Source organism: Ambystoma mexicanum, chromosome 10 (genome assembly GCF_040938575.1).
Source record: "Ambystoma mexicanum isolate Mex_15411 chromosome 10, UKY_AmexF1_1, whole genome shotgun sequence".
Taxonomy (NCBI): Eukaryota; Metazoa; Chordata; class Amphibia; order Caudata; family Ambystomatidae; genus Ambystoma; species Ambystoma mexicanum.
In genome coordinates, this window is record NC_090932.1 from 1539809046 (window position 1) to 1539826445 (window position 17400).

The 17400-nt window shown below is 47.1% G+C and overlaps 1 protein-coding gene and 1 long non-coding RNA gene across 14 annotated transcripts in view; one reads left to right on the forward strand and one right to left on the reverse strand.

Moving 5' to 3' along the window:
- The window catches only part of MSI1 (musashi RNA binding protein 1), a 287638-nt gene that overhangs the window by 40341 nt on the left and 229897 nt on the right, over positions 1–17400 (reverse strand). For all 12 annotated transcript variants that reach the window (XM_069619758.1, XM_069619754.1, XM_069619761.1 and 9 more), the window contains one exon: positions 14354–14471. In XM_069619758.1, the coding sequence (XP_069475859.1) occupies positions 14354–14471 (118 nt within the window). The remainder of the gene's footprint in view (positions 1–14353; positions 14472–17400) is intronic.
- LOC138492537 (uncharacterized) overlaps positions 7553–17400 on the forward strand; it is a 209045-nt gene continuing 199197 nt past the window's right edge. The window contains exon 1 of one of the 2 annotated variants that reach the window (XR_011276221.1): positions 7553–7870. This is a non-coding gene — a long non-coding RNA (uncharacterized lncRNA). The remainder of the gene's footprint in view (positions 7871–17400) is intronic. The other variant, XR_011276220.1, reaches the window with a different exon arrangement.

The following is a 17400-nucleotide window of genomic DNA, read 5'->3' on the forward strand; positions in this document are numbered from 1 at the left end:
CACTAGTGAGTCAGGTTTTAACTGGCCACTTATGTATAGAGGGAGCAGCTCCAAATAATTTTTCTACTCGTGGGTTAACCGCCCTAGTAAGATTAGGGGTCACTAGAGAAGGATCGATTCTGCATTGAATTGATTTAAAAATGGGGATAGTCTGTGAAATGGATTTCCTGTCCCCTAGAATTTCCTCTGCAAAATCTCTCTCTTCTTGGACGCCCTGAGTGTCAGTTTGGAAATGGGCTGCAGCTTTAGCTAAAACCTCATTAAGTAAGGGCTGACTGTCAACCAGCGAGTCATTCACAGGGGGATCTTTGGGAATAGGCGAGTCAAGACTATAGGCCTCTGCCTCGTCTTCCTCTTCTTCTTCCTGGTCCTCATCATCCCCATAGTAATCAGCCCGTCTGTTCTTCCAGCATCTGTACGACTGACTCTTCACCATATAGCTGGTAAAGTTCAGTTATAGAAGGGTCTGAAATCAGTCCCTGACCTGGAGTGTCAGAACGGAGCCTCTAAGTAGGAGGTTGAGGGTCTTTGGATCCTGAAGGGGCAGAGGTAGCTGGAGTATTATGGTAGCTACGGAATAATCTGGGTCTTTTTCGTAAAAAGTCTACAAAAAAAAGACATTGGGCCTCATTAGGACCCTGGCGGAGAGGGTTTTACGCCAGCGTAGTGCATGGCGTACCTCTCCGCCATACTACGAGTTCCCGTAGCGCCATGGCGGCCTTTTCCGCCTGGTTTTACCAGGCGGAGAAAACCATGGCGCTACGGGACCTCGTTGTTAATTACGCCACCGTATTTTACGGTGGCGTAATTAACTCCTTCCCCACTCCCATTATACCCTATGGGGCAAAAATGGGAATGGGGAAGGGCAGAATGGGGATTGGGGATTTACCGCCCCGCCAAGGTCGGAATGGGGCGGTAAATCCGCCAACCCCCATGGCGCTATCGGCGGCTTTCCGCCATGCTTCGCGGTGCATTTAGCACCGCGAAATCCGCCTGGGTCGTAATGAGGCCCATTCTCCTCATCACTCTATCAATGTCCTCCGAGTTCCATTGCCTGGAGCTGGGGATAACCCTCTCCTGCTGTTGTTCTTGGTTTATCTCTGTTTCCTGAGAAGTGGGAGGAACAGATTTTCCTTTAGTGCTGGGGTCAGGAGCCTTGGACTTCTCCATGTGTTTTTCCTTCTGGACCTGATGTTCAGAGTGTTTTTGAGTTGTTTTTACCCTTTCCCCCGAGTAGAGGAATGTTTACCTGACACCTTGGAATTTCCTGAATGTTTTGACGCCTGGCGTCGAGATTCGGAGGTGGTTTCACGAGATTCGGGAGACTTGGAGACTTGGAAGACTTGGAAGAGGGGCTTTGAATCTTGGAATCAGACGTCGAGCGTACTACCGGAGTAGACATCGAATGTGCTACTTGGGGGAAGAGGTAGGATTCGTCTTCTGACGACAGTACCTCTGACTTTTGGTAGTCTGGCACCCTTAGCATGGATGGTTGCTGTGTGTCATGAGGCGACCGTGACCTGGAACGCCCAGAGGACACCGAATCGGCGGACCGCTCCCTGAGTGCCTTCTTATGCCGATCACTCGACACACATTGAGAATCTCGGCTGGAGTTAGTGTGTTTAGTGGAAGAGGTGTGTGTCGTGCTCTCATCGCCGGGTGTTGTCCCCATAACTGAACCGCCGGTCAGTCCTCCGAGGTCGGGGGCTTGCACGTGGGTGTCTGATGACACCCTTGTGCCTTCGCCGTCCGGTAGGGCGGCGTCGCTGCCATCGCTGAACCCACTGCGTCCATGACCTCTAGCTGCCTGATGTAGTGGGCCCAGCGTTGGGTTGAGCGGTCCTTGAGTGTCTTGGCTTTGAAGAGCTTACAAGCTCTACAATTGGCCTCGGAATGGTCCCGTGGAAGACAGAAGTTACATGTATTGTGTTTGTCTACCCAAGCAAACTTACGGTCACACTTTGGGCAGAATTTAAAGGGAGTACTAGCCATATGTGTTATATTGGGGGGGGGATCATGGGTACAGTGGGCGTCACACTAGGGATAGTATTAGTGGCATGCCCTAGTTCAACGCCTCTTTTCGAGTTTCGAAAAACAAACTAATACTCTGCAGCTTCCACTAGATGTCGGCCTATGCACAGCATGTGATCTAAGCAGATTCCACAAGCCTTAGAAATGTAGATATCAAAATGGTTAAAAAAGCATATTGTTTGTATTTTATGTGGATTTGATTTGTGGCACGCTATATAACAGCGCCTCGTTCCTCAGAGAAGCACCAGCTTAATGGGTTGTGCTCAATAGCAAGTAGCTGCTTTTAGCTCCTGCTCATCAAATCTTTATTTCAAGCTTTATGTACAGGGATTCTCTGGCTGCAGGAAAGGGGGACCAGCCCAAAACCCCTCAATCTGGTTAAGGGGTTAGGGTTCAAAAAGGCACCACGTTTCATCCACCAAATCAGTCTGTTTCTTAGTCTGTTTATTGGGTTTCAGTAAACAGAGATGAACAATTCCCCCCTTTTTAAAATTTGTCATAAAGTAGTCCTCCTCAATTAAATCACCCTATCCCGCTGGGAACGCTGCGATTATTGTGATGGGAATAATCCAGTTCCGCCAACTAAATCTCCTTCTAAGCAGCAGCGTTCAGTCAGCAGGACCTAGTCTTTTCTTGAAATGGATAAAGGTGTGACCATATAACACCATGGGCCTCATTACGACCCTGGCGGAGTGGGTTTACGCCAGCGTTATTCGCGGCGGACCCGTCCGCCCTACTACGAGTTTCCGTAGCGCCATGGAGCGTTTTCCGCCTGGTTTTTCCGGGTGGAGAAATCCATGGCGCTACGGGACCTTGTCGTTAATTACGCCACCGTATTTTGAGGTGGCGTAATTAACGCCTTCCCCACTCCCATTATACCGTATGGGGCAAAAATGGGAATGGGGAAGGGTAAAATGGGGAATGGGGATTTACCGCCCCGCCAAGGTCGGAATGGGGCGGAAAATCCGCCAACCCCCATGGCGCTATCGGCAGCTTTCCGCCGTGCTCCATGGTGCATTTTGCACCGCGATTTCCGCCAGGGTCGTAATGAGGCCCCATGTCTTTCTCGCCTTCACAGGCTGGCAGTCTCACAGGGCATAAAGCACTCGAGATTCATCAGAGCAGTGGTGGTGGGAAGGCTAAAACAAATAAATATTAAAAACGCCTATTGTAGTGCCTTCCCACATTCCACCCAAAGGGAATTCTGCCAGCATTAAATGCCACCCAATTACAACTTGGAATACTGCATAGTAACCCCTCCAATTTTTACCTCTTCAGAAGTGGTAGAGGTAAAAATGGCAATGTATTAAGAGATAGATGCCACCCTTTTGTGCATTAAAAAATGTATGATCCTCAAGATTTGGATAGAAAGGGTTAAAGAAGTTACAGATTTTTATGGATGCAATGAAATACTGGCAGCGGTATGGATTGAGGTCTCTAGACCGCGCCCTGCAAAACCAACGTATAGAAGGCCGGATCACGTTGCAAAACCCAGTGTATGTCTGTTCTTTAAGGGACGCGGCCTGGAGAGAAGCCAGAAGAGGACACCGAATCCAGTTGAGGTAAGTGGTGGGCGTCTTGGGGGCTGGGGGAGGAGGGTGCGTCAGCAGGGCCGCACAGTGTGCTGGGGGTGCAGGGAGACCCCCTGCCCACAACATAGACAGGGAAAAGGAGGGAGGCAAAAGACAGAGCTTTCTGGGACTGCCTTCTGCAAAGTCGGTCTTGTTTGTTGGGTTTATGTTTATTTTTTGGGAGGGTATTTATAATGCACAGCAAATGTTGTTTCAAGGCACAAGACACCGACCAGCTCTATTTCAGTGACTGCATCTATTACCGCCCTAACAGTAGTATTCCCGATAAGGGCATATTTCCCAGATTACAGTTGGTGGAAAAATTAATTTCCACAGACAGAAATCCAGGAATAAATTCAGCCCAACCTATAATGAGGGCCTAAGTGTTTTCCAGTGAGAGATTCATCTGAAACGTCTTGCCTGTCTATCTGCCAAAATGATTTGGAAACAGTTCTAATGTGACTCACTTTGCCTAGTGATGTGGCAGGATTGCTCTCCAATCTACTTTCTGCTCCAATTTTCAATGTTATGCGGATGACACTTCGCTCTCTTTCAGGCTCCCCAAAGCCACTGCTGCTGCTTTTCTCATATCAGACTGTCTGGCCGTAATTCAGGAATGGTGTGCTGCCAATGAGCTCTGCCTTAATGCTAGTAAGACTGAGATCCTCCTCATTAGGACACCTGCTCCCCCTTTCCTCTCTCTCTCGCTCTCTCTCTCTCAGGCCGCCCACTCCGGGCCCACTTCCTGCTCCTTCCTGTGAGGCTAAGAACATTAGTGTCATCTTTGACTCCACCCTCTCCTTCTGTCCTCACATCTCTGTCGTCTCTAAGAAGTCAAACTATCAGCTGCACCTCCTCAGAGGTATTCTTCCTTTTCTCACTTTTCCCCAGAAGCTCACTGTCTCCAGAGCTCTGGTCATCCCTAGGCTGGACTACTGCAACAGTCTCTTTCTAAATTTTCCTGCCTCTACTCTTCGACCTTTAAACTTATCCATGATGCACCCGACTGCTCTGCGCACTGGTCACCCTCCAAACTCGGGCCCAGGCTCCTGCATGACTAGTTCCCCTCGCACTGCCTCCAGGCTCCCCAGCACTTAAGGGTCTGTATCGGCAACCTTACAGTCCCTTCTCTCTGCATTTAAGAGCCACCCGCTGGCTGCACTTGTGAGTTAACTGCACTTTCCCCTTTCCCTCCCCTCTGGCACTTCTCCCCTACCCTCTTCCCCACACATGCACCATCGGAATGACACAAGGCCTAGTAAGATTGTTATTTTGTCCTCTCTTGTTTCCCCCTCCTTGTTTTGTCGCGCCTAGAAACACTTGTGTACAGCCGCGTTATAAATGGCAGATCATATCATATGCTATGATGTGCAGGATTGCTATGCTATGATATGCAGGATTACTAGGCTATGCTATGATGTGCAGGTATGCTATTATATATGCAGGATTGCTATGCTATGTTATGCAATGCTATTAGCCTCTCCCATACAGTTAGGTCATAGACCCTCCATGTCGCCTCCCTCAGCCTCCCTGGGCTTGCTTTACACGACTCCCCGGACAGGCCCAAACCCCTTCCGGGGCAGAGGACACATCAGACCTTACCTTCCCCGTATTATCTACAAGTTTAGCATAAGCCCCAAATGGAATACATTACTCACCGTAATCGTATTTCTGGTGCTTGTATCTGCTTAGATTCGCATGCTATGCATAGACCAACATCTAGTGGAAGCTGCAGTGTATTACAGTTGTTGTTTTCGAAATTCGAAAAGGGACGTCAACAGGGCGTGCCAGTAATACTATCCCTGGTGTGACGTCCGCTGTAACCATGATCTCTCAATACTTCATTACATGGATGCAAGAAGAGTTCTCTGGTTTTATTTAGACGGGTTAAACGAGTTCATAAAACTCTGGAAGATCTCAATGAATCTGGTGCAGGCAAATAGCGCTATGAGTAATTGGATCAATATATGCCAATGTCAAAGAAAGTCGGGCGAGGAGAAGAGTAACACCTACCGGTGGTACAGAAACTGGATAGGAACAGGTTCTCCAGTGCGACCACTGAAGGGGAGTATAATGCTAGCAATGCATGCAATTGACGAGCCTTTGGACAAGTCCTGGTTTTCACTTACTTCAAGTCACAGAAAGATAGCAGCAGCTTGATCATTTCAAAATAATAAGTAGCAAGTGGAAGAGCAATTATCTTAGATTAGGACATCATTCGGAGGTTGTGCTCGGTCATACAGAAACAAACGGGTCCACCAGCGGGAAATGTCCTCAGTTTCCCATATCCAAGCTCGGGCCGACATATTTCATAAAGCGCAGCAAAAGACCTCTGGGGGTCTAGACACACGGGAATTCAGATAGTTCAGCAAGGTAATAGGATTTAATTCAGCTGTTATCTCGGTTTCCCTTTTGCTAACCCCAGGGACAGAAAATAAACCGAACCGTAAGAGCCAAGTCTTTGTCCACGTGTACCAGCCCCTTGTCCCTCCATTTCCTCCGAGCATCCTTCAACCTAAGCATTCTCTGCTGAGAAGGTGAGGAACAAGCAGGTGGAAAAGGGTTTAAGCCAATCCCTTCCTGCTGCTCCAAGAGCAGAGAAGAGCTGTCGGGTTAATCGTTCAATTTAAAGCGCACACCTTCTGCCATCTGTTGCAGCAGTGACACAAGATGTGTTTAAAAGCAGTGTCCTCATTCTGGATGTATAAGAAATGTGTTTTACAGCTACTGCCTTGCCTAGTTGTACTGAAACAATGACAACATACGTGTAACTTCTTCCTTTGACTTTCATAGAAGACTAACACCAGACCCCCTCATCCTGCTCTCCAGGAGCTCATATTAATTGCTAATCAAGTACTATACTTTGCATTCTGGTATTTGTAGTTTTATTTTTTGCATTAAAATCTCATAACTGCAAGTACATAAGCAAAGAAAAAATGGACTACAAGCTCTACTGCAGCGGGGTTACACCCATTGGAAGTCAAGCCGCTTGGTAAATATTCTCTGGGAGTAAATTGTTGGAGCCCCACTCCTTACATTGGCCAGTCCCGTTTAATTGTACAACTAGCTAATACCGAATACTTTAATTCCTAAAAGGGCGCTGAGGGCTAGCGAATGCTGCAGCTCCTTGGTACCTGCGTATACTTCGCTATACAGAACCAGGGAAATGTGTTTTGTGCTGTCGTGTGTTGTATTCATTACTTACGTCTGATTGTGTCAAATAGTAAGTCAAAGGCATAAGTTGCGTATAGAGTATACATATCGCCATTATGTAACATGCATACATTACAGTTACATTTATATCTAACTGTGTGACATACATGTTTGTATACTTAACAGAAATAATTTTTAAAAACCATAATAGAGAAGCTGCAGTATTGACCTAGTGGCCCTGGCCTGGCGAGGCCTTGTTTCGGTTCACCTGGCATACCTTGGCTGTACCCCTTGTATATCAAGGGAAAACACTAGATAGTATACTTATGGGTACTTACTGAAAGAGCCAGTTACATCAGCTATGTCACTTCAAGTGATGACGCAAGTCAAAGCTCATTACTTGATTATGTGATGTCACTTCCTGTGAGGTCCTTAGACAGGTGAATAACTTCAATTAACACTGGCATTTTGATGACTTCACTTTAATCCGACAAGGCCTACTTAGTCTAACCCTCCCCTAGGTGGGAAAATAGATTACATTACATTGGGCCTCATTACAAGTATGGTGGTGTGGTATACAAAACTGTGAAAACTGAATTAAAACTGCAGTAATGTGGCATTAATTACATTACCGCTGCATTAACGCACCGCCGTACTACAGGTTTGGCGGAGAGGTGGAACATTTTCCTGTAGCAAAATGCTGAAGCCAAATCTGTTGAGTTACCATACAAAAAAAGCAATAAGATTTTTTTTAAACGGCATAATCGGCCAAACTACCGCCAAAATCGTAATGCGGCCCATTGCGTTAGAAAGGCCTCTCAAAACTGACTGCAAAAGTTGTATGAAAACAACTGCTCAGTGTATAAGTAGTATGGAGAAAATGTCACGAGCAGTACTGCCAGCAGGCAGCAGAGGGCGCCAAACGACCGTCTTTGCGTTGCTTGTTGTCACATGCAAGACCCTGCACACCTCTCTCTCCCTCTTCACGTGCAGCTCACCAGCCGCACATCTGTTTTCATCTCACTTCAGGGCGCCTTCGTTAGAGCGACATAATTGCTCCTTGAGTAATCCACCTACGGGAGCGCACAGGGACTGGAGAGCGCTTTACATAAACGGTAAGGGTTTAACCACCTATCCATTACCAGCCCTATACCACAAACGCCGGAAGTGGCTGTTTATCTGCCCACACTCGGATACGCAAAGACTGGCACACAGCTAACAAATGCCTCATGTCCGGAGGGAGAAAAGCACAGGCACCGAGATCCGAAAAGAACGAGCACTCAGCATAGGTGAACGAGGGATCCTGGCAGCCATTTTAGGTGCAGAGTCCTTTAATCTGCTACTGAAAACAAGCACCCAAAGACAAAATAGTTACATGTCAGATATAGTTTAAACCTCAGCAGTAAGCAGCCAGATCAGTTAAGGCATTTTCAACAGGACACGTACACAGGAAGAGTTCCTGGCGAGGAGTCCATTTTGTGGTTTTTCGTTCTATACTTTTGGCTTTAGTCTTCCACATCTCCTTTCTTACCCTCTCTAAGAGGGCAAGGATGCGTGTGCCCTTTAAGCACACTGCATTGAAAACTCACTTTGTTACTTAGGGCCTCATCACAAGTTGAGCAGAGCAGGACAATGCGGCGGTAACGCTATTACCGCTGCATTTACCGCTCCGCCCAATCTCGAGTTGGGTGGAAAATGGGAGTTTTACCTCCAAATTTTTGCTGGTGGTAAAAATGACCTATTTCTGCTCGTTTTTGGCACTAAGAGCTCCAAGATATCCCCAATGGGAATGGGGATTTACGTCCCCACCGCAACTCGCGATCCAGCGCAAATTGTGCCGGACCGAATTGTGGTAACGCCAATAGCGTTGGAAAATAGTGAGGCGCAATTACGCCGGGATACCGCCTAACCCCTGATGAGGCCCTTCGTGATCATTGTATTTAATAGTGTGTACAGGGATGGAGCAAGCTGCCAGAGGCACAGTAGAGTGCTGCCCAAGGAATAAGTACACTTGGATAAAGTAGTGCATTTTTAAATATAAAAGAGAAAGATGCATGCACAGCATGTTAGACTGTGTAAAATGCCAAGCTAAGATGGAGGGAAAGGCAGGTGCTTTTTAAATTGGTTAGGTTTTCGTACTCGCCCGGCACCAGCTCGAGCCAAACACTAATAAATTAACGCACACCGCAGATTTACACCAATGAATCCAATGAAAATGGCAACGAACCATTGAACACAGAACAAATTTGAAAAAACAAAACATGACACACCAGTAGCTAGTTGGGGAGCTGCAACCTTTCCTTCTCCAGATGTGTTGCACTTCAACTTCCACCAGTCATACCCAGCATTGGCAATGGTGAGAATCATGGGAGTCGTAGTGTAAAACACCTGGAGAGCTGGCGGTTGCAGGCCGCTCAATGATGTAACGATGCTTCATAGGTATCCTCCCATTACGCAGTCTGGTTATAGGCCAGCTAGAATGTAGATTTGATTGGTTGTGTAGCTTTCCACGAGTGCTAATTATCTGCACCACCTTAATCATTATAAGGGTGGTCCGTTAATACTGCATACTGTCTGGACAGTATGGCACACTAAGTCAGACGTGAATCCAGGAAGCACAATTGTCTGGTGGGCTGCAGGTCTAAGGCAAGCGGTCTGGCAAGGTCCCCCCGTCTTACCCACATGCCTCAAGCAAAGGTCTGAGCATGGGGGTGCTGTCTGACAAGGCATCACTATCTGATAGCAATTGGTCCATGTCTCCACTCGGTGTGGGCTCACAAGGCAGTAACAGGGTTTCCCGATCCACTGGGCGCATAACCACTTGCAGTACCTTGGCACATTGGGATTGAGCAATTTACCAGTGCAAGGCCAGTCTTTCTCCACAGCACAGACTTTGTTCCAGGGATTTCACTTCAAATACTTTGTTTTTGCACAGTCCTGTCATTCCAAAGCATCCTGTACAGCATGTGAGGGGCCTGCCTCAAAAACGAAGCTCCCTGGGTCTTCAAAAATCCCAAAGGCTTTGATCTAGCGAATCCCTGTTCACTATAAAGGTATCATTACCTTGAAGAACCAAGGGGCATCCCTGTGTTGGCCCTGAACTTTGGTCACATAGCACCATTCTAGCCAACGCAGAACTTGCCAGCTCTTTCCCAGCCAGCTTTTCCCTCCCCTTCCCCTGACTGCTCACTTCCCGACACTCTCCCCCTCGGGTTGCACCATTCACCCACTTGCCTATTTCTTTTTCCCTCCATCATGCATCTTGAGTTTGCTCCCTTCCTCCTCATACTCACTATTCTCCCCTTCTCTTGTAGCCTTCAGCCACAACTTGGTGTATCTTCTACCTTATTCTCTCCTCTTTGCCACCTGCACCCCTCAAACCTAATTCCCCCATTCTCCCAGAATCTCCAACCTTATCCCCCTCGTCTTCCGCACAAAACCTGCTACTCATCCCCACCTCTTATCATTCTTTCACTTCACATCTGGAATGCACAATCCCTATAAACAGGTCTCCCTAAATCACTGAGTGCTTGCCTCTTATCACCCTCAACTTTCACTTCCTGCTATCACACTTGCACGATCTGTTAGAAAAGGTGGTGGAGTAGTGTCCCTCCTCAAAAAGGCTCTTACCATTTCCCCCTGACACTCTTGTATACCACTGCCTCCTCTTTTGTATATCCCACTATGCGCATGTTTTACTCTAAATGTTTTGTCCCTCGCTCCCTCTGTCCCTCCCCCGACACTATTGGCCTCTGAATTCCATTTCCCGGACTTGAACATTCTCCTTGATTAACTTCACACCGTCATTGTCCTGATGGGGACTAACTTTCCAAAACCCTTTGCAGTGACCTGCCTTGAATGTAACTCCCTCCTATCGGACCACTCACTCCACAACCAGCCAACCCATCACACATTGATGGGGAAATGCCCTCCTTACTGGGCTTCCAGCACACACCTGGCCCTCCACAAAGCAGCCCACTATGCTACAGCCCGCCTCATTAAAGATGCCCGCAAATTTCAACAGTATCTCTCCAATACTGCACACGCTTCACTGGCTCCTCCTTCCCATCAGAATCATATTCCAAACTGCACGTATCACATACAAAGTAGTCGCAAACGGAACACCAAAATACTTGGCGGATAAACTCCACACCTCTCTCGCACCTCATGTAGCAAAACCATCAACAAGGTTCGAGTCAAAGCTAGCCACCATAGAGAAGTAGAGAAGTCTCTCAAGCAGTCATTTTCTCCTGCCACGCCCCGACCATCTGGATCTCAATCCCGGTAGAGGCCCAAAATGCCCCACCATCTTTCAGATCAGAAAAATACTAATAATGTGGTTCTTTCAACAATGCCTGCCGGACAAATAAAAATCCCTCTATCCCTTCACCAACAGTACTGCGCTGCTATATAAAATCCCGAGCCCAATTCTGGAACGCTCATGTTGTAAAGCACTCTGCTGCTCTTGAATAGGTTTGTGCTATAAGCAATAACGTACAAAATAAACCCACTGTAGTGTGAACTCTCTCAACTTCACTCTCCTCCTCTGGCCTCCCCTTTGCCCCTCTCCCTCCAATCACTCCATTGTCACTTTAATGTCACTTTAATGTCTCAGTCCCTCCACCTGCACTTATGACTCCTTTTGACCAACACTATCCTGCATGCATACTCACACATTCCCGTCCCCCCACTGTCCTCAGTCCTGCATGACCTTTGGGGCCCAGACTATCAAACAAAGCATATGTTGACCTACAGAGCTGGCACAAATCCTGGATGCCCCACGCTACTCCTAGTCTATACAAATTCCCTTGCTGCACTCTCCTCTGCACTGGACTCTGCCAAATCCTTTTATTGCCCAAACCTAATCCCTTCACAAACACCCTGCAAGCTTTCATTTACCCTCCAAGGTCTGCTCACACCTTCTGAACCAATATTAAATGCCTCCTCCCTCTCTTCTAGTGACTTTACTCACCAATGTTCCTCCAAACTGTGTGACACTCGTCTCTCTTCCTCCTTCCCCCTCCTTCTACCATCCATCCATCCCTCCCCCACACATTCTACTCTCAACTACTTCTCCCCTACATCTTCAACCAAATTAGCACCAATCCTTCACAGTGCCAACGTGGGGACCAGTTTGCTCCTATTGACCGCTTAGTCCTGATCACCTGCCCTCATCTCTCTTAGCTCTTTAACCTCTCTCCCTGCTGGACCTTTCCCTGCCAACTTCAAATCTGCAACTGTATGACCCCTTTTGAAGAAACCCTCTGCTGACCCAACTGTCCCAACAACTATTGCCCGGCTTCTTCTCTATCCCATTATTCAAAAAGGTCCTTGAGCAGGTGATATGCAACCAAATCTCCAGGGATAACGGCCTCAGAGATCCTCCTTAATATTGTTTCTGAAGTGAACAGTCCACTGAGACTTTACACATGCACGTCTACAACTTTTTCTCCGATGCTCACCACTCCAAACTCACTTAATTACTCATACAATTGGACCTCTTTGCCACCTATGACACAGTCGACCACTCCCCTATCCTCCTCAGGACCTTGAGTAACCTGGAGTCTGATACCTGGAAAGTTGTGCCTTTAAAATCTCTCAAAACTCACAAACCTCTGATGTCACTACTCTCCCTGCCGGCATCCCCAATAATCAGACGTTGGAAATCTGCTCTTTACACTCATCACTCTGCCCTAGGAAGACTTTGCTCATCTTTTGGCTTCTATCAACACCCCTTCGCTGATGCGACTCCAATTAGGTTCCCGTCCCTCCTTCACACCAGCCATCTCCAAATGGATTACCACCTGTCTCATTGCAATCTATCACTGAATGGCTCTCTGCTACCGGTGCTGAACTCTTTGAAAATAAAAGTCATCTTTCTCCTGGCTTCAAACGCCATCCCCTCCTTGCCCCTCCCACCCCCCATATCTTTCCCTTCTGATCTTTGTACTCCCCTCACCCAACGTACGTAATCTTGGGGGTCATCATACTGCAACAATTCATCACTACCACCGAATTTGTTGCTCGTTCTAACCTTCGCAACATTTGGAAAATGTGTCCATTTCTTACTCGCTACTCTACGAAAACCCTAATCTCCACCCTCGTGCTCAGCAACTAGAGTACTGCTCATGCCTACTCCAGGTCTTCCTTTCTACTCCTTCATCTGGACAAAGTATTCAACTTCTGCCTGCTACCCACATGCTCTACAATCTACCGACATCCTCCCCCACTTACACCCGACAACCTGATGATTGACTCTCCATGCACAGCTGCTCCCTTTTCAAGTTCCTTCTCCTAATCTACAAAACTATCAATGTTCTTGCACCTCAGTGCCTGTCTGATTGTAACTCAGTCTACTTTGCCTCTTCTTCCCTCTGCACTCAAGCTTACAGCCCCACTCCGTCCTCTTGCTTCTGCTCCTTCTCCCTACTCCACTGAAACCCGCTGCCCACCACAATCAAAGTCAGGACAATCGTTAATCTCTTCAAAGCATGGTTTAAACCTCACCTACTGGTTAATCCATCCTACCTGACCTCACTACTGCGCTCCTGAGCCACAGGCCCAGGCATCATTTTATTCTGCATATTTGGAAAGTACTCCTCTGTAACCCAGAGGGACAAGAGCTGGAAACAAATGTTACCCTTGAAAGCCTTTTAAATGTTGTCCCTGGCCTATGTCCCACTTTGATGACACGCTCATAAACTGTCTCATCACTTGGTCTCATCTTTGTGCTATTGTACAGGCGCACTTTGAGTGAATGCTTCAGCCATCTGTTAACATGTTAATCTAAGTAATTGCTAATCGAAATGAACATCCCCGTTCTTCAAATAAATACAGAAAACACAAAATGGTTTGATGCAACTGGTCCGTAGCAAGTTAAAGCTTACGGTTATTCTCGCTTTGGCCTATAAATGATCATTATTTCACTTCCTCCCATTTAGTTATCCTTCACACCATCATATGAGGGAAATTGGCACATGTCATTTTCTCATTCAGAAGATATTGGGGGTCATTCCGAGTCGGGGGGTGGGGAATACCAGGCACCGGTAAGGAGACCGGTGCCGGGAATCCCCGACCGCCCGATTCCGAGGTCCCCTAACGGGAAACGGAAGGGACGTGTGGTTGGACCACGGGTCCCGCTAAGGGACCAGGGCGCAAATAACAGGCTTGCCATTGACCTGCCCGTTATTTGCGTCCTCCCCATTGAGCCCCTATAGGGTTAGTTCAATGGGGACTTACCGGTCCCTCCAGGGTACCGGTATGGGAGGCAGCCATGGAGCTAAGTGCTCCATGGCTACCACCATACTCGGAATGACCCCCAGTGACATAATGCATACAATCAAATGTTGACAGGGTTGGTACAAGGTTTGACGTGCATGTTTTGCACATATATTAACCACGATTTCCTATTTGTTATACTTCAGCTTCCATTTTGGGTGCTTTATCCGTGTACACCTCCATGCAGACAAACTCCTAGCGCAGATCACATTTTTCATAATGGCAGCCACTGGCCTTCAATTTTAGGCTCAAGTGCAACCTTTTAAACCATTTGAGAGAACTCAGTCATTCAAACTAATTTGATGGGGGCTAACACTTACCCAGCATGCCAATACCCAACATGAAGGCATCCATCCCATAAGGCATCACTCGGGATCGACCCCTGGCAGAGCTTGTTGGGGACATGACCTCCTTTGGCTGAGCTTTTTTACATTCCACCTGCAACAAACAAAGAGGGCAGTTAGAGACTGAGTGGCAAACACCAGCCCCACCAAAAGCACAATATCCCTCTGTCTGCTTTCTGCCTTCTTTGGCTCAGCACATGAATCGGCATCTGCAGGACTCTGTCATACTAAAGCTCTGCTTGCCTGCAACCTTAATAAGAGATCACAGGGCATGGCTACAGTCAAGGAATGCTTGAATACCCTAGCAAACAACAGGGTTGCAACTCCACCTTTTTGCAGGACACTAGATCATATATGTACATTTTTATGGACAAATGATCTTCAAACAACTTCTCCCAATACTTTATTCAACCACCACATTTCTCCAAACATCCTGTTGTGCTTATAGCATATCCAAAAACATTCCAGAATGCCAATAAATTCCTGCAAGGCTTCCCCTTTCCAGTCACTTGTACCAACTCCATGTGCTTTTTTAACCCATTACATTATGCCTGTTCTGATACAGTACCATATTACATAATGCTTTGTTCCACCCACTCTCCAAAACCATGTCACCACACATTCTGTCTTCCCGGATTCCCTCCTTCTAAAACCACATCTTGAAAAAGTCCCTGTTCTCCCTCACCTCTTAACTCTAGTGCACCCACTATGACAAAGGGGTGGTGGGACAAGTAGAACATTGGATCCGGGTTCCATCACTTGCACGATAACACTTGGCCCAGAGGATGCAACTGGCTCCCCCAGTCCATAGCCAGCCTTAACATTATCTGATGTGTCTAAACCCTGACAACTCTGTTAGGGGCCAAATAAGGATACCCGAGAAGAAATAAAGGGGTCCCCAGAAAGGGGACTCCCTGGGAAGTGCAAGGGGAAAGGGAGCCCCTGCCTACACCTGTTGTAATGTCATGACTTCAGGCTAGGCCTTTCTTAGATATAACGCAGTGTAATTCAAATGTATTGGGTCTGGCTCTGGCAAATATAGAACCCCTGGGCATGGCCCGACCTCTGAGCTGAAAGAATCCCTTACTACGTGGCAAAGTTAAGCCCTGCAGCGATTCATGGTGTATCCAAGGCTTCCTTTATACTGGATGCTCCTGGGAGATAAAGGCAAAGGAATGTACAGACTTCACTGTTTTTGAATGGGGCAGAGAGCAAAAGACCCCAGATGCTGGTGGACCACGGGAACTAGTCCAGGCCGGTGACTCAAAACTGACGGATTTCCAAATCGCTCATAGGCCAAATAGAGAGATTTGTTCACAAATCGACAAGGATACAAGAAAGGCACCTACGCGACCACTTACATCCGCCTCTTAAGGGCCTGCACAATGCAGAGCTTCCCTCAATCAACTGCTGGGAGTCAGAAGGCAATTCACTGCACCCAGAGTAACACATTCCTGTGCCGAATTAGCACAAGGTGGTGCCTGGTGTAGATGAAGCATTGGTGAGCCGATCTGCGCGCGGCATAGCTTACGTACCAGTTACAGGTGGCAATGTTGTACTTCAGCAAAGCGAGCAGCAGTCAAAGATTGTTTGCAGGGCTCTATCAACTGTTGATTATTAATCACTTAAACTGTGCACTTCAACACAGGCATATAAAACAGTCAGGAGTTGGAAATATGAGGCTGTGGGTGGCAAAGCAGCAAGGAGGAAAGTGACATGAAGAAAGAGGAGGTGATTCAGAACGAACATAGGAACAATTTGGAGGGAGGAGGCAAGCATCAAGACAAAGGAGGAGGAGAGGTGATGGATGATCAAGGAGGATACAATCAAACGAGAAGAGAGAAGGGGAGTTCACAAAAGAGGGGTAGAGATGCAATCTCGTGAGGAGTAAGTCATCATGAGAAAATGGAGGAGAGAGGTTTACAAAAGGGGGAGAGGAACTGTTTGAAGGAGGCAGAGAAACCATCAGTAGAGAGAGGTTGAAAGGAGGTTACAGAAGGAGCGAGGTACAGCTTGACGGAGCGAAAAAAACAGAGGTTGGGAGAGAGGGGAGGACGAGCAAAGGACAAAATAAATCTGAAAAATCCACTATCTTCTTCCTTTCAATAGTGCTAAACAGCTAATCTCATCCTTAGAAGATCTGACTATTGTGCCCGTTTCCTCTTTGGCCTTCCCAACTATGGTTTTTCACCTCTGAACAAAGTCCTCAACTTCGCGGTTCACACACTTTTCAACCTCTCGCTTTACTTCTACCTCCTCTGCCTGTAGCCAGATTGGCGGGATATCTACGAAACAATGGGCTAAGTATAAACTAAACTATCCATGGACTCTCTCCACCCTACCCATCTGCTCATCTCATGCCCTACTCTCCTCCTCACTTTAAGGTCATTTTCAGCTCACCTCTTTGCCAACACTCAAGCCTCCTGTGCTCCCTCTTGTTTACTCTTTCTCTCTCCTCGCCCCCCTTCTCTGGAATGCTCTTCCTCATCATACTTCTCCAGTTCTACCACTATTTAAATCCAACCTCAAAGCTCACTTTCTTTCTGAAGAGCCTGTTTCCTAACACATTACACTACTGCATCATCCAGCGTTCCTCTCTCCATACCTTTCATGAACACCTCTACAGCATTTTTTCGTCACCCCTCCATCCTAAATTCAGCTCTATCTCCACCATCCCATTCCTATGTCATCCTGTCCTGGTCCCTGGTTTCCGCCTTCCTGTGCAAGATCTGGTCTTCAAGTCGCATTCTCTCACTCCATTATAAAGGACCCATGTCTTCCACTCTTTTATCAGTGGTGAATGCTGAAAGTGTTTTTGTGCCAAAAATGCATTGCTTTCCATGTGATTTTTATACATAAAAAAAAATAAAGATCAGTGAAAGAACAAGAGGAAAACAGAGTATTGCAAATGTTGAGGAGAAAAGGGGGCAAGAAAGAAAGCGCGAAGAACGGGCTGAAGGTCAACAAGGAGCATAAAGCCTATCTTTTACAAGGGAAGGCTATTGTTGGGAGGGATAAGAGGG